Source organism: Erythrolamprus reginae, chromosome 2 (genome assembly GCF_031021105.1).
Source record: "Erythrolamprus reginae isolate rEryReg1 chromosome 2, rEryReg1.hap1, whole genome shotgun sequence".
Taxonomy (NCBI): Eukaryota; Metazoa; Chordata; class Lepidosauria; order Squamata; family Dipsadidae; genus Erythrolamprus; species Erythrolamprus reginae.
The window spans coordinates 152235198-152258092 of NC_091951.1; the positions used below are offsets into that span (position 1 = coordinate 152235198).

General features: G+C 40.2%; 1 protein-coding gene across 2 annotated transcripts in view; it reads left to right on the forward strand.

Annotated features, from left to right (window-relative positions):
- Positions 1-22895, forward strand: part of HID1 (HID1 domain containing) — a 67045-nt gene that overhangs the window by 32965 nt on the left and 11185 nt on the right. The window contains exons 8-18 of one of the 2 annotated variants that reach the window (XM_070739963.1): positions 234-290; positions 375-515; positions 1891-1981; positions 3485-3636; positions 3758-3836; positions 4856-5020; positions 6841-7068; positions 8676-8809; positions 10533-10613; positions 12257-12348; positions 14743-15378. In XM_070739963.1, the coding sequence (XP_070596064.1) occupies positions 234-290; positions 375-515; positions 1891-1981; positions 3485-3636; positions 3758-3836; positions 4856-5020; positions 6841-7068; positions 8676-8809; positions 10533-10613; positions 12257-12348; positions 14743-14788 (1266 nt within the window). In that variant the 3' untranslated portion in view covers positions 14789-15378. Of the gene's footprint in view, positions 1-233; positions 291-374; positions 516-1890; positions 1982-3484; positions 3637-3757; positions 3837-4855; positions 5021-6840; positions 7069-8675; positions 8810-10532; positions 10614-12256; positions 12349-14742; positions 15379-22895 lie in introns of those variants that run through there. The other variant, XM_070739962.1, reaches the window with a different exon arrangement.

A 22895-nucleotide genomic window follows, 5' to 3' on the forward strand; every position in this document is an offset into this window, starting at 1 on the left:
TGAGACTCCTGGGAATTGTAGTTCACCAATATCTGGGATCACAGGTATCAGTTGTAGTTTTAATATTTAACATATTATCAGGATTGTTTGACTGATTTAGTGAATGAATGAATGAATGAATGAATAAATGAATGAATGAATGAATGGATGGATAAATGAATGAAGAGACAAACATGCATATCCCAAGGATGTTTTAAATCTAAAAAGCATTTACTTGGGTTCTTTCAATGCAGCCTCCAGGACCAGACAATCTGTTTGTCAATTACCTGTCTAGAATACACAGAGAAGAGGTAATGAATTGGGATTTTAAACATTTGTATTGGCTTAGGATTTCCTATTGTAACATATTAATGTTTTTCTTTTAATGTTGTCAGGATTTCCAGTTTGTTTTGAAAGGAGTGGCTCGTCTGCTCTCCAACCCTCTACTCCAAACTTACTTACCAAATTCTACTAAAAAGATCCAGTTCCATCAAGAGCTCCTGGTTCTCTTCTGGAAACTCTGTGATTTCAACAAGGTTCTGTTTTATATTACTGGCATTATTAAAGAATTGGGGTAGGAGAGCAGGATCAGGGCCTGTGAAATGAACACATGGTGGGAGAATCTTAGTGATGGTGAACTGGTCACCAGTAACAATTATGGATTAGAAGAGAAGCAAAAGATTGAGTTATGATGCAGTAATTGTAGTTGTTTGGAGCCACTGACCCATTGCCAATGCTGCATAACTAATAGGTATAGAAAAGGATTTAGGGGTAGTGATTTCTGACAGTCTCAAAATGGGTGAACAGTGCAGTCAGGCGGTAGGGGAAAGCAAGTAGGATGCTTGGCTGCATAGCTAGAGGTATAACAAGCAGGAAGAGGGAGATTATGATCCCGCTATATAGAGCGCTAGTGAGACCCCATTTGGAATACTGTGTTCAGTTCTGGAGACCTCACCTACAAAAAGATATTGACAAAATTGAACGGGTCCAAAGATGGGCTACAAGAATGGTGGAAGGTCTTAAGCATAAAACGTATCAGGAAAGACTTAATGAACTCAATCTGTATAGTCTGGAGGACAGAAGGAAAAGGGGGGACATGATCGAAACATTTAAATATATTAAAGGGTTAAATAAGGTCCAGGAGGGAAGTGTTTTTAATAGGAAAGTGAACACAAGAACAAGGGGACACAATCTGAAGTTAGTTGGGGGAAAGATCAAAAGCAACATGAGAAAATATTATTTCACTGAAAGAGTAGTAGATCCTTGGAACAAACTTCCAGCAGACGTGGTTGGTAAATCCACAGTAACTGAATTTAAATATGCCTGGGATAAACATATATCCATCCTAAGATAAAATACAGAAAATAGTATAAGGTTAGACTAGATGGACCATGAGGGCTTTTTCTGCCGTCAGACTTCTATGTTTCTATGTTTCTATGTATCAATCTCCGCCTTTGTATTCAGATATCAGGCCTGTTGAATCTGTATTCTTGAGAAACCTCCATCTGAAAGCAATCTGCATAGGGAAATTATGATGCTTACCTGTTCTTTGATGCCTTCAGATAAAAAAATAAACCAGGAAAAGTGGATGACTTCTATTCAACACTTTTTAAATGCAAATAGTGCAATTTTTTCCAGGTCTGCTGAAAAACAATCACTTTGAATAAACCAAACTTTTTTCACAAAATCCACTTTTGCCCTCCCTAAACCAGTTTTAAAATGTGAAGCCATTGAAAAATGAACAAATACGGAAAATCTTCAAAATGCAATATTTTACAGGTCTGCTAGAAAACATCAACAAACATTCCTCTCCCCTATTGATGCAGTTTTATTTTGTCCAGTTTTCGTGACTATTAGAGAGATTCCCTCCACCAACTTGGTGATTAATTAATTGGTCTTTTTCTTTTTCAGAAATTTCTCTTCTTTGTTCTGAAAAGCAGTGATGTTTTAGATATCCTGGTGCCAATCCTCTTCTTTCTTAACGATGCTAGAGCAGATCAATGTAAGTTTGATTTTACCTATTCTCAGAATTTATGCTGGAAAAAATTGATTCGGAGTCTTTCCAACTGATTCCTCAGTCCTGAGACTGATTCCAGAAATATAAATTGTATTTGAATCCAGGCACCTGGGTGACTGATGTTTATTTACAGAATGACAAATTTGGCATTTCTAATCCATATAGCAAAAGGTGACATTGCAAATAGCCTCTCTAATTCCTGCCTTAATATAGGTAAAATTGCATGTGACCGCAAAGGCTCCATTCCAATGCTCCTAACTGGTGTGTATGGTCTTTGACATCTTGCCCAACCCCCCCTTCTGACCATTAAGAGCTATGTGTGTTTATGATTGTGTAATTGATTGTTTTTAAGATAATGGGTTTTAGTCATAGTTTTAATTATTAGATTTGTACTTATATTGTTTTATTGTTGTTGTGAGCCGCCCCGAGTTTCTGGAGAGGGTCGGCATACAAGTCTAATAAATTGTTGTTGTTGTTGTTGTTGTTATTATTATTATTATTATTATTATTATTATTATTATTATTATTATTATTTATATTGGGGTAGCATTGGGCATCCCATGGCTCTGTTTTTGTGATCATAGCAACTTGGCTTTATCAACAGATTTCGTCTTTTCCACAATTTAGAGATAGGAAAAAATAGAATCTGTAATATAAGCCTGAGGTTAACTGTGGAGCATTAGGAAATTGAAAAAACTGACTGGTTTATGATGTAACTCACTAATTTTGTATCATGCTGTCTCCTCGTAGCTTTCTTTACAGCATAGTATCCCAAAGTGGCTTTCTGTCATTAAAATGTCCTCTCTCTCTCTGTCTTTCTCTCTCTCTGTCTTTCTCTCTCTCTCTCTGTCTTTCTCTCTCCCCCCTCTCTCTATGTCTCTCTCTCTCTCTCCCTTCTCCCTCACAAGTAGGTGCACACACACACTTCCATACCTTATGTATCTCTTAATAATAATAAAGGACTTGATAGATGGATAAAAATGCCAGCCCTAGTCTAACATTTGGCTGGCTATGTAACCAGCCATAATAATAATGTTAGAACCTGCCAGAGAAATGTGTTTGTTTATAGGCTTTAAAGGTCAAGTGAATGAATTCAGAATAGACCACAAGCTATTTCCATGTCACTTTGTGGGGTAGATTAAAGTCGGTGACTTTTGAAATCACAGTAGTTGGAGAAGGGCGAGAGCTGAGTTGGGACCAAAAGCATCCACATGTATTTATCCACATATCGAGACATACGGGTTACATTTGGAGTCCGGCTTAAATTGCATAGCAACAAATGCAGGCTGCTTCTTGATAGTAAACTGTCTGCTGGACAGCAGCATGGGTGACATTGAACCATACTTTAAAAATAAAAATGCCACACGGAATGAGAGTAAGGCATTTATGTTAGTAAGCCTTATATTTTGTTTTTGACCTGCTGTTGTTATTGGCTGGATTTGCCTTCTGGCCACCGACAGATTTAATTTTGGCGCCACATTTTTACAGCTCGAGTTGGTCTTATGCATATTGGTGTCTTCATCTTATTGCTGCTGAGTGGGGAAAGAAATTTTGGTGTCCGCCTCAACAAGCCATATTCTGTACGGGTTCCGATGGATATTCCTGTCTTTACCGGGACACACGCAGATCTTCTCATCATTGTGAGTCTGGAATTTTGCTAGCAGTGTCTTTGCTCATAGCAGAGAATCTGGATGCTATAAAAATAACGCAACAGCTCTGAAATCTTTTGTTTACATTTTTGCTTTCTATTCTACCCTGCAGGTTTTTCATAAAATCATCACTAGTGGACATCAACGGCTGCAGCCTCTGTTTGACTGCCTCCTTACCATCATAGTGAATGGTAAGTTGTGTATTCTATAATGTCAGCCAAAACTGAAAGCCTTAATATATATTTAAAATATATTTTTATTTTTAAAATCTTGGGTGCAAATAGTGTGGTGTGGTTTTTCCTTCAGAATTGAAACCAATATAGTCATGCATGCAGGTCTACCATGTCTAGAAATTTAATTTTGGTATCTCTTTTTGGAGGTAATTGTTGAAAAATTAGGAGATATATGTGTAGCTTTGAACCTCTCTTGGTTTTATTTGAAGGATACCATTGTACATTGTGGACATAATTTTAAAAATGGTTGAAGAGCTGCTGTAATACTGGCTTTTTCTCAGTAGATGGCGTTGGTTGCCTTTACCATTATGGTTGAAGCTGTTCAAGAGTTCAGTGAATTTGGATATTACACTACTGCTATTTTCCTTTATAAAATTAATTTGTGGTACCTTCTCATAGCAAGATATAGATGTTACTCTTGGATCTTAACTGATATTCTGGAAATAAATTGTTTCAACTCCTACCCTCAAAACGACGCTATAGAGCACTGCACACCAAGACAACTAGACACAAGAACAGTTTTCCCCCCGAACGCCATCACTCTGCTAAACAAATATTTCCCTCAACACTATCAAACTATTTACTGTCTGCATTACTATTACTATTAGTCATCTCATCATTTCTATCACCCATTTCCTCCCACTTATGACTTTATGACTGTAACTTGTTGCTTGTATCCTTACGATTTATATTAATATTGATTGTTTCCTGATTGCTTATTTTGACAATCATTAAGTATTGTACCTCATGATTCTTGACAAATGTATCTTTTCTTTTATGTACACTGAGAGCATATGCACCAAAGACCAATTCCTTGTGTGTCCAATCACACTTGACCAATAAAGAATTCTATTCTTTTCTAAATATATATATATCTTAACTCTTGGATCTTAACTGATTGCACACTAATATTTGTAATGAATAGTTAATCTTCCCAAATGACTTTTTCTTTCTTTTTAATTTTTTCCGTCTCCTAGTATCTCCATACTTGAAGTCTCTTTCCATGGTAGCGGCTAACAAATTGCTGCATCTATTGGAAGCATTTTCAACCACGTGGTTCCTTTTCTCCATGGTCCAAAACCATCATCTTGTCTTCTTTTTGCTGGAAGTCTTCAACAATATTATCCAGTACCAGTTTGATGGTGAGTTGCTGAACAGTTAAAAAAAAAAGTCGTTCCCTCTCTGATAGTTTAATCTATGCAAGAATAAATATTCATATAGGTATAAAGTATGAAGCTTCTTCATCAAACACGGTGGAAATGTCCCTTCTTTCTTTCTTAGATTTGCCATTTATGATTAGTAGAATAAAATGTAAAATGTAAGATTGTCCTTTTATTATTATGGAAAAGGAAGTTCTGTTACTGATAGTCACTGTTGCCCTCTACACTTTTCACTCATTAATTTATGGCATGCGCGGAAGCAAAAAACCCCCCCTGAAACAGCTGAAATAGCTCTTGCATGTCTTCTCGTGAAATTTTACTTCCTGTGCATGCGCAGAAGCAAAATCTCGATGGGGCGTGCACGTGTGCATGCCGGCGATGCGGAGCTGCCCACACATCATTTTGGTAGCGGTGGTAAGTGGGAACTCCCATCTGAACAGAACATTGCTAATCAACTACTTCCTGAGCGTGAAACTGAGCATATAGATCTTGTTGAGATTTGTTGAGATTTGTTCCTGACTGATAGAGCCAATCAGAACATGGTTAGTCAATGACTTTTGTCTGGCAAATCAGTCAGCCAATCATAGTGAAGTGCTGACTGAGCATGTCCAGAAACTGAGAAAGAAGAAGTGGGTGATTTAGTCGGTTCTCCATTATACTGTGAAAACATATCTTGCCATGTGGTCTGTGTAAGAACATGTAGAAATCTTTTGCTATGTATATAAAAGGTTGTTTGAATCAGCAAAATGCAGTCATTTATGAAGCTTCTGTCTTATTTTGCAACATAAAATGCAATATCTAGCTATAATTAATTTCTTATCATCTCACAATTAGGGCTTTCAGATGTAAGCTGCAAAAATTCAGCCATTACATTGCAGGAAATCATTGATTACTTTTTTTCCTTTGTTCACTTATGAAAGTGATGGCGAACCTATGGCACAGGTGCCACAAGTGGCACACAGAGTCATATCTGCTGGCACACAAGCCATTGCCCTAGCTCAAGGGTAGGCAAATTTGGCTCTTCTATGACATATGGACTTCAATTCCCAGAATTCCTGAGCTAGCATGATTGGCCCAGGAATTCTCACATGTTGATCAATGTAACATAATCAATCTCTAAGGAGAGGGGTGGCAAATCAAATCAAATCAAATCAAATCAAATCAAATCAAATCAAATCAAATCAAATCAAATCTCAAATCAAATCTCAAATCAAATCTCAAATCAAATCTCAAATCAAATCAAATCAAATCAAATCAAATCAAATCAAATCAAATCAAATCAAATCAAATCAAATCAAATCAAATCAAATCAAATCAAATCAAATCAAATCAAATCAAATCAAATCATTAATTCTGGGATCTGAGGTCCACAAGTCATAGAAGAGCTAACTTTGCCTACCCCTGCCCTAGTTCAACCCCAATGTGCATGTGTGTGCCAGCCAGCTGATTTTTGGCTTACACAGAGGCCCTGGAAGGGTGTTTTTGGCTTCCAAAGTGCCTCCGGGTGAGGGGGAAGGGGTTTTTACCTTCCCCCAGTTCCAGGAAAGCCTTTGGAGCCTGGAGAGGACGAAACACGAGCCTACTGGGCCACCACAAGTTGGAAAACAGCCCATTTCAGTGGGCCTCCGGGTTCACCCTCCCCAGGCATTGAATTATGGGTGTGGGCACTCGTGCATGTGCGATAATGCGCTCGCATGCTTTTTCGGCACCCGAGGGGAAAATGATCTTTTTCAATTTTGTGTTTCCCAATTACAGAAAGTTAAAAATGCTATTTCCCTCCTTCTGTTGTTGTGATTTCCTAGGTAATTCCAATTTGGTATATGCCATCATTCGCAAGCGGAATGTATTTCATCAGCTAGCCAACCTACCTACTGACTTGCAATCTATCCAGAAAGCTTTGCAACGCAAAAAGAAAACTCCTGAGCCCATCTCTCGTACCAACTCTCAGGAGGGGATGTCTATGGAAGGGTCACGACCTGCTGCTCCTGCAGAACCTGGAACATTAAAGGCCAGCCTAGTAGCAACCCCAGGTCAGTCCAGAGTATTTGTGACACTGAAGCTCACAGAATATTTTAAAGTAGTCCAGACGGTAGACTGGATAAGCCTTTGATGGTTTAAGACCTAGATCTACTATAGATTTCTCAAGAATTTTTATTCTGTGATCTGTATGACTTCATTATTTATTTCTGTCTTTCACTTTTATATAATTTAACTTTTATTTTGTTAATTTAGGAGTCTCCTTTCTTAAAAGCTATTTGGGTGTCTAGAACAGGGCTGTCAAACTCCTGGCCCATAGGCCGAATGCATCACGTGCTGGACATACCCATGTCCGGTTTAGCAAAGGGGAAAAAAAGTCCCGTGATGCTACCATGATGACATGACTTTGACATCGCTGGTCTGGAACAAATAAAAATAAACAGTAGTTATGTCATAAAAATGCAAGATGCATTACTTTAAACTATTGTAAACTGTTAAAAATAATCTGACGTGGTCCCTTTTTGCCAGCTACTTGGTTTAAAGTGCTAGGGAAAGTTGCTGTAGATAAAATTGTGTTCTGTTCTTGACAAAGAGAGATGGAGTATGTTGCTGGAGGTCGTGACAGCTGTCAGCCTGGATAGCTTCAAGGCAGGATTAGACAGATTCATGGATGCCAAGTGTATCCGTGGTTATTGAAATGGATGTCCGAGTGCCGCCTCTATGTTTCCCTTGGGTACCATTTGTTGGGGGTCAAGGGAAAGGGAGTTTTTTGCCTTCTCTTTCTGTTCAAGATCCCCATGGACAATTGGTGGGCCACTGTATGACACAGAATGCTGGACTCGATGGGCTTTGGCCTGATTCAGCATGGCTCTTCTTATGTCCTTATGTTCTATTGCTAGGTCAGTGTTGGTGAACCTATGGCACACATGCCACAGGTGGCACGTGGGGCCATATCTGAGGGCACGTGAAATGTTGCCCTGTGTCACCTCCAGCGCAAATGTGTGTGCTGGCCAGTTAACGTCCGGCATTCTTTTTGGCCATTTTTGCTCTCCCTAGGGAAAAAATGGCCCAATGGGCTCCCTGGAAGTTCACTTGTGTGCTCACCCTCAGCCTCCTTTTCATTGTCAGAGGTCTTCAGGAACTTATTCGGTTTTGGATGGTTGCAGCCAGACCTCTCACATCTTGACCCGTTTCTTCTGCAGCCGGCAAGGCTTTCCTGAAGGCATCTGCAGCCAATAACAGAGCTCCAGATTGATCCGGAACTCTGCTATCAACTACACAGGCCTTCAGGAAAGCCTTCCCAGCTGCAGAAGAAATGGGCCAAGGTGTGAGAGGCCTGGTTGCAACTATCGTAAGGTAAGTAGTAGGGCAGCTCCACTTACTTTCATTTCTGAATTTCCAATTGGCCCATTGGGCCATTTTTGCCATCCCCAGGCTTCAGGGGGCTTTCCTGAACTCTGGGGACAGTGAAAAACAGCCCAATGGGCCTACTGGAAGTCCGGAGGCTTCAATGAGGCCTGTGTAGGGCATTGCATTATGGGTGTACACTATCACCTGTGCATGCATCCTTTTGACACCCAAGCCAAAAAAGGTTTGCCATCATTGCTCTAAGTCTGGCCCATTTTTTCCCCTTTTCTTCATGTTGCTTCTCAAAAACCAGGCATTGACAAACTCACAGAGAAATCTCAGGTGTCAGAGGATGGGACCATGCGCTCCCTAGAGCCAGAGTCCTCTCAGTCTCCAGCAGAAGAAAGCTTACCAAGCATGGCCAGTGATATTGAAACTTGGAACGTGGTAAGTTTGGAAACCGCTGTTGGGTAGCTAGTGGCTGAAGAACACATCAATGATTGAACAATTCAGAGTAGCATTTTAATGTAATGTTAGCTGCCTCCTAGAAGGGTAGTCAAGGGTCTTGACAGTAGATCCCCCCCCATTGGAAAAACATTTTCTGATTCTGCAGAAAATAATAATCAATAGAATGTAGGGGTGCATTTTATTTATTTCAATTTGATGTCTGCAATTTCAGACCTAGTGGTTAAATTCAGTTTATTCCCTCCTATCAATGGGAATAGGACAGTACAAGTTGTGCTCAAAGCAAGTGTTTTTATGAATTTATTTTAAAGAAAATTTATTGGAAGTGATACCAATCTCTGAGCCTATGAGAACAAAGTTACAGTAATTGTAAATAATGCAGGTTTGATTGATTGTTTTATGCAACAGTAAATCCCAGAGACAGCAAAGATTACAGTCCAGGGCATCCCGTGTCTTCCTTGTTTTAGAGATCAGCTCTGAAGATAAATGATATCTCTAAAGGATTCTGATTCTGCTCAGTTTAAAGCACTTGTTTGTGGATAATGTTGGCTTAAAGAAACAATATTATTTAAAGTAATAATCTAAAAACCTAAAACCATTAAAAAAACCACTCATTCCCATTCAATCAACTAGCTCACAATACACTTGTCAGCCAGAGGGCTAGAATCTAGTGGCCCAAAGCCTTGCGACATAGATGAGTCTTTAGATTCTTGCAGAAGGCGAGGAGGGTGGGGGCAGTACGAATCTCTGAGGGGAGCTGATTCCAGAGGGCCGGGGGGGCCGGGGCCCCCCACAGAGAAGGCTCTTCTCCTGGGTCCTGCCAAGCAACATTGTCTACGAGACCACCTTCTGCCACACGAATCCCAGCCACCAGTCAGGTCCCACAGAGTGGGCCTTCTCTGGGTCCCGTCAACAAAACAATGTCGTTTGGCGGGCCCCAGGGGAAGAGCCTTCTCTGTGGCGGCCCCGGCCCTCTGGAACCAACTCCCCCCAGAGATTAGAATTGCCACCACCCTCCTCGCCTTTTGTAAACTCCTTAATAAAACTCACCTCTGCCGTCAGGCATGGGGGAACTGAGATATTCTTTTCCCCTAGGCCTTTAAAATTTATGCATGGTATGTTTGTTTGTATGTATGTTTGGTTTTACAAATAAGGGTTTTTTAATTGTTTTAGTATTAGTTTTTAGTATTGGATTTACATGATGTTTTGTACTATTGTTGTTAGCCGCCCCGAGTCTATGGAAAGGGGTGGCATACAAATCCAATAAATAATAATAATAATAATAGTTGGTGGGACCTAGAGAAGGCTGACTCTGTGGGACCTAACCGGTTGCTGGGATTCATGTGGCAGTAGACGGTCCCGCAAATATTCTGGTCTGATGCCATGCATTTCACACCATGAGTGTGAAACACACACACACACACACTCTCTCTCTCTCTCTCACACACACACACATGCATGCACACACAAGATCCAGCACATATCGTGGGGATTAAAGGGCTGGACTAGAAGTGGAAGAGTCCTTCTTTTGATAAAAAAGGTATCTGGCTGACTTTGAGCCAGTCCCTTTCTCTCAGTCTTGCACTGGAACGCTGAAAAGCAGAACAATATTTGCTAAACAATATTTGATTTCATGTGTAGCAGTGTACAACAGAGGGACGTTGTAGCCCTTGGATAAATAAAACAATTTGCATTCTGCCCTTAGGAGTCCTCACAATCGAGACGGGATCGACGGCGTCTGTCCAGCACATCTTCAGTTGGGCAGTGGAATCCAACTCCCGATTGGGTGAGAGATGCTGGCTGCTCTTGTCGACAAGCCATCCAGAGATAGAACCTGCTTTTTTAATCACATGAGTGACATTCCGTATTATCTTCTTTTGATAAGGAAGCAAGCAGTGATGTGAGAAGAGAAAGTCGAATCCTCCACAGAGGGTGGTAACAGTATCTGTTTACTAGTCTCTGGAGTGATAATGGTCTGGTGCTTATCATTTAGGACAGGGGTGGGGAACTGTGGCTCATTTATGACTTTGTGGACTTCAACTTCATGGTTGGCTCAGGAATTCTGGGAGTTAACGTCCACAAGTCATAAAAGGGCCATAGTTTCCCCATCTCTGATTTAGGAAGAAAGACATGCCATACCCTAATTTGCCATTTATGCTTAACAAGTGTTAGAGAATATATCTTCCTGGAAGTATTTTCACTTAAATGATGGGTTGTGACCAGAAACCGGGTCATCTCAGCTGCTAATTGAACTGATGAGAGGTGAAGGAGAAGAAATGTTGAAACTCTGATTCATAAAAGCCCAGATGATTGTCTTCCTGAATAGCAGGATCGCTATTAATCATTTAAATGATGGAATGGTTATCCCTGTTACCATCTACAGTTTTTCTTCCCTGAATAATAAATAGGTTGCTCTGCTTATCAAACATTCTCATTTTCTATAGCTTTCAGCTTTTCCTTTCAGAAAGCTTTAAGGTTGAAATGCGTCAAGTATGCTCTGAGGTGTAAAAAATGAAACACTCATAAAAAGCCTGGGTATATTAATGAGCTAGCTGCCCTATAGCAGGGGAACCCATTATTGGAACATCTCCCGAAACAGGAAATTGCTTTCTCTAAAGCCTCTCCTCCCCCAACATTAGGAATAATCAGAAGGTTTTGCTACTACACCTAGGTAGTTGATATTCTGACCACAGCTTCCTGAGACAGTAACAATCACACACTTAGTTCCAAAAACCTTCTTTTTATTTCAACAGCTGTGAATTATGTTCATTCACAGCCTATAATGACTCCCAAGCAGTTTAGCAATAGCATTTAGACTTATAACCGCTTCACAGTGCTTTACAGCCCTTTGTAAGCAGTTTACAGAGAGTCAGCATATTGCCCCCAACAATCTGGGCCCTCATTTTACCGACCTTGGAAGGATGGAAGGCTGAGTCAACCTTGAGCCTACTGAGATTCAATCTGCCAAACTGCTGGCAACTGGTAATTAGCAGAAGTAGCTTGCAGTACTGCACTCTAACCACTGCGCCACCGAGGGATTTTTCTTTTCAGACTGAAATGTTGTCTCTTTGCAGAACTAGTTATAGGATTGTTCATAGGTTTCAATTAGAGCCCTGACGGTGCAGTGTTTAGAATGCTAATTTTAATTCAGGCTAATTCTGTTGACTTGCCAGCAGTTTGATTCTCAACGGCTTGAAGTTGACTCGGCCATCCAAGGTCAGTAAAATGAGGACCCAGATTGTTGGAAGCAATATGCTGACTTTGGAAAACTCTTAGAAAAGGCTGTAAAGCACTTTGAAGCACTATATAAGTCTAAGCGTTGCTTTATGTGAAGAGAGATTTGGATGAATTGTTTTTTTCATCTGAATGAAAGTACTGATTTGCTGAGCTGGCTCAAAGTCTTCATTGCTATATCCTTTTCCTTTGCAGGTGGTGTCTTGGAAAACAAAATTGCCCCTGCAGACAATCATGAGGCTGTTGCAGGTCCTAGTTCCACAGGTAGAAAAGATTTGTATTGACAAGTAAGTGCCACAAAACTTGTATTTGGGGGTGGGGGTGAATTGTAAGGTGGTATGACTTTTTTATTGAGTACTAAACATAATTCCTGTAATAAAATTACTGTTTTCACATTTCTACAGATAAAATTAATAAATATTTTTATTGAGGAATTGGGTTGATTGGATCATGCGTATGGATATACCAATCACAGCATTCTATTTTGGGATTGGAAGAAATAGAAGTAGAGTTAGAATGAATAGAACAGAACAGAACTTTCTTTATTGGCCATGTGCGACACACAGGGAATTTGTCTCCTTTAATAATAGTAATCTACTTTATGCAGAGCATATAAAAGGAATAAGGACTCAAGAGTCAAATACATTAAATGCATAACAAAAATACAAGGAAGCATAGTTTACACTACTACTATTCACTATATGTCTCTATAAAGTGAAGAGCTGCCAAACTTTTTACTGCCTCTTTTGGGGGGGGGGCGTGGCTTATTTTGTGGGTGTGGCTTGCCGGCCATGTGACTGGGTAGGAATGGCGTGCCGGCCATGTGACCAGGTGGGAGTGGCTTGACAATCATGTGACGGGGGGTGGCTTAAAGGTCATGTGACTGGGTTGGAGTAGCTTACTGACCAAGATAAGTTTTCAAATAGATGCTAGGACTCTTTTTCAGTTGATTAGGTCACATTATTTGAATAGCCCTAAAAAAGGACAAATGATAGACAGCACTATTTGTTGAGGAGCAGAGTAACATTTTAAGGTTTTTTACTGAACCCACAAGTTCAGTTCTAGATAATGATTAAAATGATTAAAGCATTTATGGGTAAAATCATATTATTATTTCCTATTTTAAAAGTAATTAAGAATCATAGTAAGATACTAGAGAAGGAAGGACAATAAAAAACTATTAAATATTCAATAAATAGTGCATAAACTTACTACTCCCACTGTGTGTCCCCCTCCCATGGGGGCAGTAGTCCATTACTCTCTGCTTGAAGTTTGTTCCAAGCATCTACTACTCTTTCAGTAAAATAATATTTTCTCACATTGCTTCTGATCTTTCCACCAACTAACCTCCGATTGTGCCCCCTTGTTCTTGTGTTCACTTTCCTATTAAAAACACTTCCCTCCTGAACCTTATTTAACCCTTTAACCTATTTAAATGTTTCGATCATGTCCCCCCTTTCCCTTCTGTCCTCCAGACTATACAGATTGAGTTCATTAAGTCTTTCCTGATACGTTTTATGCTTAAGACCTTCCACCATTCTTGTAGCCCGTTCAGTTCTGTAGACCTCACCTACAAAAATATATTGATAAAATTGAACGGGTCCAATAATAACAACAACAACAACAACAACAACAACAACAACAACAACAATAATTTATTAGATTTGTATGTCACTCCTAGTCTCTGGGGAGGGGCGGCATACAAATCTAATAAATTATTATTAATATTATTATTATTGGACCCATTCAATTTCATCAATATCTTTTTGTAGGTGAGTTCTCCAGAACTGAATGCAGTATTTCAAAGGTGGTCTCATCAGCGCTCTATACAGTGGGATCACAATCTCCCTCTTCCTGCTTGTTATACCTCTATCTATACAGCCAAGCATTCTACTTGCTTTCCCTACTGCCTGACCGCACTGTTCACCCATTTTGAGACTGTCAGAAATCACAATAATCACTGTCCTTCCTTCCCCTATCCATGACACTAATCCCAAAACTAGATGGTTCTACATTCAAAACCTCTCCTTACCTTTACATTCTTCACTAATTCCCCCAGTCCCTCACAGGAGACATCACAGTTTTTAGTTTCTATTCATTCCTCTCCCATGTACAAATATAAGAAGATTTATGCTTAATCCATGTTATAAAACCTGCATATCTTTTTCTTATTTTCTCTCTCTTGTCTCTTTGAATGGCCCATTCACCCTTTCTGCATTTTCTCTCACCTGACCTGACAGAATATTTTTTCTTTAGGTCTAATTTACTCGGAAGGTTACATAATTGTTACCAAAACTAATCTCTAGTTGTCCCATTGTCACCATTCACTGGATTGTAACATGCAATTATCACCAACTATTGATTTATACTTTGATACTTTCCCATGATGTATCTAGATGATGCCAGTTCATACTTTCAGGCAAATATGTAATACTTAGCTCTTTCATTCATTATTAAACCTGTACCTTCACTTCCTTGCATATATTCATCAATTCCACACCACAGTATCAGGCAGTCTTCTTTCAAATCTATTATATCATTCCACTTTCTCACTGTTCTGTCTGGGTCCCTCCAGAAGCCAACACCAACCCAAAAAAGAATCCAGACACACTGGTAAAAAGCAAAGGCAGTTTATATAAGTCAAAGCAAACACAGGTAACAAAAACTGTCCTTCCAAATAGGAACACGCTGGAACTTCACAGATGTTTCACGAAGGCCATGAAATAAGACAGGATACTTGCTGTCAAAAACAACGCTGGAGATAACAAACCTACGCCTCCCCCAAGTCTTCCAGATTTCTAGGCCACAAGCCAAGATCAGAGACGCCGAGATGCAGAGCAGGGTCACAGAACTTCCATTCGATAACGCTCCACAAGGCTGTAAGGGCTGGCCTGCCTTTTTCAACCCTGCTGAGGAGAACCACACCCAAACCCAGCTGTTGCCAATTCAATGGTGCAAATACCTTTCTAATTGGTCCCGTCTCTGAGCAGCACGTCGCTGTCTCATGTCTATTATGGCCTGTGCTTCCTCATCCAGTGAGTCCAGGGTACTGGCTGGGGAGAGCCCCCCCCCGGGGCTCTCAGGCTGCTCTCCCTCCTCCTCTTCCTGACTTTCCTCTCCCCCGTCTGCCTGTTCCTCCCCCTCCTGTTCACTGTCCTCCTCCTCCGGGCATGGATCCAGCAGAGACGCAGCCGGTCCCTGAGGAGCCTCAGGCTGAATCACAACACTTACAAACACATTTTTCCACTGCTTTGGTTTGATAATTTATGCTATTTTAAAAAAATAAAATAAAAAATAATAATTTATGCTCTTTACAATCCACTCCTCTGCTCTTCCAAGTTGTGATTTTCATAAGCCATAGTTATGACTGGATATGCCATACATGCTGCCCGTCATGGATTTGGTCAATTGAGGTTTTCACATAATGCTTTTTTGTAAGATTCTATTTCTTTTTTAAAAAAAATATCTTTATTGAATATTTACATTTAAAACAACAAAAGCAAAGACAAAAATACATATAAACAAAAACATAACATACAGAAGCATACAGCTTTATAATATATAGGTTACTTTGGTATCAGAACTTAAGCATCTAACACTTAACATATATTGCCAGCTATTCTGCTGAGCCTTGTTCCTTACAGCCTATCTATATTTTGTTCTATTTCTAAGGATAGTGCTGGTTTGTTTGAGTACATTTTGGTATTATATTACAAGCAAAACCAAAACCCAATTTGAACTTCAAAGACACTTATGCCATTCAAATATGTGATATCTAATCTGTATCTACCTTGCAAATTAACACGCTGTTGCTTACATCCTGCCAATTAAGATGTTCAGGGCTTTGGATCATAAGTCATGCATATGACCTTAATATTACTTGATGTTCTTCATGATCTTTGTCAGAGGTGGCATCCATCCATCCATCTACCTACCTACCTACCTACCTACCTACCTACCTATTGGATTTATGTGCCACCCTTCTCCAAGGACTCTAAGGATTTACTTACCTTCCCTACTGGTTGGCAAATGTGAGCGTGCGCATATGTGAGTGCCTGCAGTTGGCACTAACAGTTCACCTGAACCGGTCCAAACCAATTAAATACCACCTCTGATCTTTATCCTTATGTACAAGCACAATTTGAGTGTTCAAGCAATAGTCTCCAAAACATCACAGTTTTATTTTTAAATAGCATGCTAGGAACATGCTATTGTTTCTGTTTAGCGTGAGGAAGCATTCAGATTAATCATTCTGCTGATTCAGGAAATGTGGGTCACATAACCAAGACTCAACCCACTTCCATTCCCTTTCTTCACCTCAAATAGAGCCACCTCTCTATTCTTGTCAGCCCAAAGCCCAGAGACGTGGCAGTGGAATCCAATTTAGTCCAATCATTTATTTGCTTATACCTAGTGAAGGGCTACCAAAACTTTTACTACCACACTGTGGCTGTAGCCTATGCAGGATGCCCTGGATTTTCTTTCAATATCTTTCAGTGCAAATTGGGTGCTCTGGGGTGGAGCTCCATTTTTGCTACCCCACTCTGCGTCCCCCGTCCCCCCGTCTGGGCAGTAGTCCACCCCTGCTTATATCTGATAGACAGAATCTTTAACAACAACAACAACAACAGCAACAACAGCAACAACAGAGTTGGAAGGGACCGTGGAGGTCTTCTAGTCCAGGCAGAAGATCCAAGGTGGAAGATCGCTTGCTAGCAAAGCATAGCAGATCACTTCACTGATTAGCACCTCGTTAGGGCTGATGAAAAAAGGCTTCTAAAGGACAAAAGCTCAGCTGATTGTCAAGGGAGGAGCAGTGAAAAAAGCAGGCAAAGGAAAGCTTTCTTAGCTAGCAAATCATGGAAGATTGCTTCACTCGTTAGCACATCTTAGGACTGAAAAAAAGGTTCGTAAAATCTACATTTGGAGTATAAGATGCTCCCAAATTTTCAGCCTCTTTTTTTGGCGGGGGGAGATATGTGTTTTATAGTCGGAAAAATACGGCATGTTCTTTTCTTTAATCAAGTTAGTTACTTTTGCCATTTGAGCCAACTCCATCAACTTCTGCAACCATTCTCCCATGCTAGAAATCAAAGTGGCCTTCCATTTTTTGGCGCATACAATAGTCATGCTGCCGTCAACGTATATAGTAACAGAGGTCCAATTTTTTTTCTCCAGTTCTTTTTCCATTAGGTTTTTTTTTCATCTCCATTTTCAGAATTTTCTGTATTAAAATATGAATCATAGTTCCCAAAAAAATGTCAACCATAGATGATAAAATAGCATTATAAAAACATTTATTTTTACACTCCCAATATTTCAATATTTTCATGCAGGCTACATGGATGAGTCTACGGAGAGGGGTGGCATACAAATCTAATAAATGAATGAATGAATGAATGAATGAATGAATGAATGAATGAATGAATGAATGATGGAAACATTTAAACCAATGTCAACCATAGATGATCACTGCTCCTTTGAGTTGATGGCAACTGGACAGGGGAAACATTTAAACCAATGATAGTTAACCTTTTTGGCACTGAGTGGTGAAATAGGAGCAGCACCCGGAAGAGAACAGCATGTGTGTGGCGGCCAGCTGCTCTTCTGGGTTCCGTTTGTTGCGTGCACGCATGCCAGTTAGCTGCTCTCTTCCGAGTTCGAAGACAAGCTGTCTGGTGCGCATGCGGGCGCTGGAACCTGGAAGAGAGCAGCTGGCTGGTGCACATGCAGGCTGGACCAGCAGGATTGCACGCATGAGCTTGACGGAATGTGGAAGAGCAGCTGGAGATGGTGCGCGTGCCCACAGAGAGGGCTTTGTGCGTGACCTCTGGCATGCATGCATGCCATAGGTTTGCCATCATGGGTTTAGGGTCCTCAAACTTGGCAACTTTGCTGGCTGGAGAATTCTGGGAGTTGAAGTCCACAAGTTTTAAAGTTGCCAAGTTTGAAGACCTGATTGAAACTTGGTTCATTGCTGCTTCTGACCGCTGGATGGCAGCACCTACTTGAGATCTTGGCCCTTTCATAATTCAACTACAGTATTGGTATTTCATGAATAATTTTCTGACCATTAGCATGCTTTCCAGAGAACAAATGTAACCTTTCTCATGTTAAGAGCATCTTCCAGACTCTCATGCTGATAGCAACTGAATGTTTGGCTGCTGTCACTAAGTTAAAAACTGGATTTTTTGCTACCAAATTCTGGAGCTGCACCTTTATGGTACTTCAATCCTATTTGGGAGAGAATAGAGCCAGGCATATACCTGCAGGAAACCCAGAGCCCTATTGGATCATCTATATCCGTGATGGTGAACCTATGGCACGGGTGCCACAGGTGGCACGCAGAGCCATATCTGCTGGCATGCGAACCGTTGTCCTAGCTCAGCTCCAGCACGCAGGTGAACACTGGCCAGCTGATTTTCAGCTCATATGGAGGCTCTGGAGGGCATTTTCGGCTTCCAGAGGGCCTCCGGGGGGATGGGAGATGGTGTTTTTACCCTCCCCAGGATCCAAGGAAGCCTCTGGAGCCTGGGGAGGGTGAAAAACAGTCCTATCAGGCCCACCAGAAATTGGGAAACGGGCTGTTTCAGGCCTACAGAGGGGGGCATCCAGGGGTCAGGGGAAGCAATTTTCACCCTCCCCAGGCATTGAATTATGGGTGTGGGCACTTGTGCAGACACAATAGTGTGCGTGCATGCATTCTCAGCACCTGAGGGAAAAATGATTTGCCATCATTGATCTATATGCTCAACTATTTCTCCCTTACCGACTGTTGACTAGTAGTGCCCACTCAGGAAGAGTGTTCGGAAACTTCAGATCGTGCAGAATGCAGCTGTGAGAGCAATCATGGGATTCTCTAAGTATGCCCATGTTACTCCAACACTCCGCAGTCTGCATTGGCTGCTGATCAGTTTCCGGTCACAATTCAAAGTGTTGGTTATGACCTATAAAGCCCCTCATGGCATCAGACCAGGATATCTGCGAGACCGCCTTCTGCCGCACGAATCCCAATGACCGGTTAGGTCCCACAGAGTTGGCCTTCTCTGGGTCCCATCGACTAAACAATGTCGTCTGGTGGGACCCAAGGGAAGAGCCTTCTGTGTGGTGGCCCCGACCCTCTGGAACCAGCTCCCCCCAGAGATTAGGATTGCCCCCACCCTCCTTGCCTTTCGTAAACTCCTTAAAACCCACCTCTGCCGTCAGGCATGGGGGAATTGAAACATCTCCCCCTTGCCCATGTAGTTCTTGTGTATGATTCGATTGTGTGTTGTTTTTTATATATTGGGGTTTCTTTTTTGGATTTTTTAATCTAAAACTGTAATTTAGATTTTTAAATATTAGATTTCTTACTATGTACTGTTTTTACCATTGTTGTGAGCCACCCTGAGTCTGCGGAGATGGGCGGCATATAAATCCAATAAATCTAATCTAATCTAATCTAATCACCTATAAAGGTGATCATGCCTTTGCAGGTTGTCCAGAAGAATATTGTAGCTGATGATATTGCATGCTACTGAGAGGCATAAAAAGACTCCTCCCATTCAAGCCCTAATGAAAGTTATTTACCATTTGCAGCATGGTGACGATTATAATAACATTTTAAATGAGATCAGTGTAAAACACACTTAATGATAAAGTAGACTGATGGTGAGACTTGTTACACATAATACATAATGCAACAGTGCAATATTCCTTAACCAAGGAGATCATATATCACCAAAACAAATGAGTTAATAAAGTACTGTGTACTGTGGAGTACTGTGTTCAGTTCTGGAGACCTCACCTACAAAAAGATATTGACAAAATTGAACGGGTCCAAAGACGGGCTACAAGAATGGTGGAAGGTCTGAAGTATAAAACGTATCAGGAAAGACTTAATGAACTCAATCTGTATAGTCTGGAGGACAGAAGGAAAAGGGGGGACATGATCAAAACATTTAAATATGTTAAAGGGTTAAATAGGGTTCAGGAGGGAAGTGTTTTTAACAGGAAAGTGAACACAAGAACAAGGGGACACAATCTGAAGTTAGTTGGGGGAAAGATCAAAGGCAACATGAGAAAGTATTATTTTACTGAAAGAGTAGTAGATCCTTGGAACAAACTTCCAGCAGACGTGGTTGGTAAATCCACAGTAACCGAATTTAAACATGCCTGGGATAAACATATATCCATTGTAAGATAAAATACAGGAAATAGTAAAAGGGCAGACTAGATGGACCATGGGGTCTTTTTCTGCCGTCAGTCTTCTATGTTTCTATGTTTCTATAAATAGGAAAAGCTTACTTTGCCCTGACTGCTAGTAAGCATTCTGAAAAACAAAGTTGTTCATGGAAGGAAACAACAGATGTAACATTTTCAGAAGATTTGGAATCTGAATATATGGATGTTTTGTGGGTGCGAGTTGGAAAGGGAAATAGAAGTTGGAACGATTGCAACATAAATATATATATATATATATATATATATATATATATATATATATATATATATATATGTTTTCGTAAATTTTCACGGGTATATGTATGTAGATTGTTCTGAGTTCGGGTTTTGCCCTGTGTAATGTTTTGCATGTCTATGCGACGTTTCGGTGAAATCACATTCACCATCTTCAGGCTGGAGTTCCAATCTTTGTGTTGTTGTAAATGTATTAGCAAACTGACATTTCTTTCTAGTATGTAGTGTGGGGGTGGAGATTTGCTTTGAATGTAGCAAATAGATTGGGTGACTATGCTTCAGTGATCTGATTGGTTGGTGTAATCATAGTTGTTAGAAGGAATGACATGAAGATTTTATGAAGTTTTTTGTTTAAGGCTGATTTCCAAATATAAAATTCTAAAATCATAATAATTAGAAGGATTGACATGTTGATTATTATGAAGTGTTTATTTTGTTTAAGGCTGGTTTCCAAATCTCTGGCAGGCGGGAGGTATCATCCCTTTTATTTAAACAAAGGGGTCTCCTTTCAATTTCGATAGCTTCTAGAGAGATTCTTTTATATAAATTCTCTGTTTTGTGGAGTAATTTAGTTTTTTCAAAGTCAATTTCGTGCCCTGTTTTTTTAATGTGCTGGACAAGGGAGGAGGTCTTTTCTTGTTTTTTGACTGCATTCACATGTTCTGCTATGCGTTGGCTCACTCTTCGGTTAGTTTGTCCAATGTATGTGGCTGCACATGTTTTGCAAGGGATTTCATAGATTCCTTGGTATTCCAATTGGATTTTATCTTTGGGGCTCCTTAGGATATTAGATATTTTTTGGTTAGTGCAAAATGAGGTTTTGATGTTATGTTTGTGCAGGATTTTACTAATTTTATCCGTGGTGCCTTTGATGTAAGGAAGGATGGTGGTGCCATTGTCCTGTTCTTGATCTTGTTTTTTGGGGGGTGTCTCTTTATTGATTAGGTTTGTTATTGTTTTCTCTTTGAATCCATTAGAAATTAGTACATCTTTGAGTTTGTTCAATTCAGTTTTTAAGTGCTCATGGTCAGCTAAGCGTTTGGTTCTGGTGATGAGAGTTTTGGCCACTGAGGTGATTTGTGCGGGGTGGTGGTGTGAGTGTGCATTTAGATAACGGTTGGTATGGGTTTTCTTTTGGTAGATAGTATGTCCTAGGCTGCCATTGGGTTTTTTATAGACCAGTACATCTAGAAAGGGAAGTTGATCATTGATTTCTGTTTCCATAGTAAACTGTATTTTGGGGTGTAGGCTGTTGAGATGTGTGAGGAAATTGTCTAGTTTTTCTTTACCATGTGGCCAAATTACAAAGGTATCATCAACATATCTCAGCCAAAGTTTGGGTTTGTATTTGGCTTGCTCTAAAGCATTATTTTCGAAATATTCCATATAGAGGTTGGCTATGACAGGTGATAGAGGTGATCCCATGGGGGCTCCCTCTATTTGTTTATATCTTTGTTCATTATAGATGAAGTATGTATTGGTCAGGCAGTGGTTGGTAAGGTCTAGGATATATTTGGGGGGTTTGTGTTTGTCCTGGATAGCTGTCAAGGCTTCTTTAATAGGTATTTGTGTGAACAGGGACACGACATCGAAACTTACAAGTAGGTCATCGGGTTGTAGGTTTTGTTTTTTAATTATTTGTATAAAGTGGAATGAATTTTAAACATATGAGGTAATAGTTTCTGTATATGGTTGAAGGTATTTGGCTAAAAATTTGGCAAGGTTTTGTAGAGGGGAGCCTATAGAACTGACTATTGGTCTGAGAGGTATTCCTTCTTTGTGTATTTTTGGAAGGCCATAGAGTTTTGGACATATGGAAGATTTTTCTCTGGGGATGATTTTTTGCTGGATTTCTTCGCTGATGGGAGAGGCCTTGATTTTAGATTTGGTGGTTTTTTCTAGGTAGGTGGTAGGATCTGTGCTTAGGAGTTTGTAGGCCGGGTTTTGTAGTAGATTTGACATTTTTTCTTTGTATTCTGCTGTGTTCATTACTATAGTGGAGTTTCCTTTATCGGCTGGGAGGATTATTATTTCCTGGTTTTTCTTCAGATTGATAAGAGCATCTCTTTCTTCCTGCTGTATGTTGCTTTTAGGAGGTTTACTAGAGCAGAGAATATTAGTGACTTTAAGTCTGATTTTGTTAGCAGTATCTGGGTTGATTTTATTTAAAGTTGTTTCAATTCCACATATGATGTTTTCAGTTGGTATCCGTCTTGGAGTTATTGCAAAATTAAATCCTTTTGAAAGAATATTGGTTTCTGTAGTGGTGAGTATCTTGTCTGATATGTTATGTACTGTTTTGGTCATAAGTTGTTGTGGAGGGCTGGGTTTTTGCTGTACCTCTAGTATTTGGAGTTTCTTATTATGTGTGTCTGTC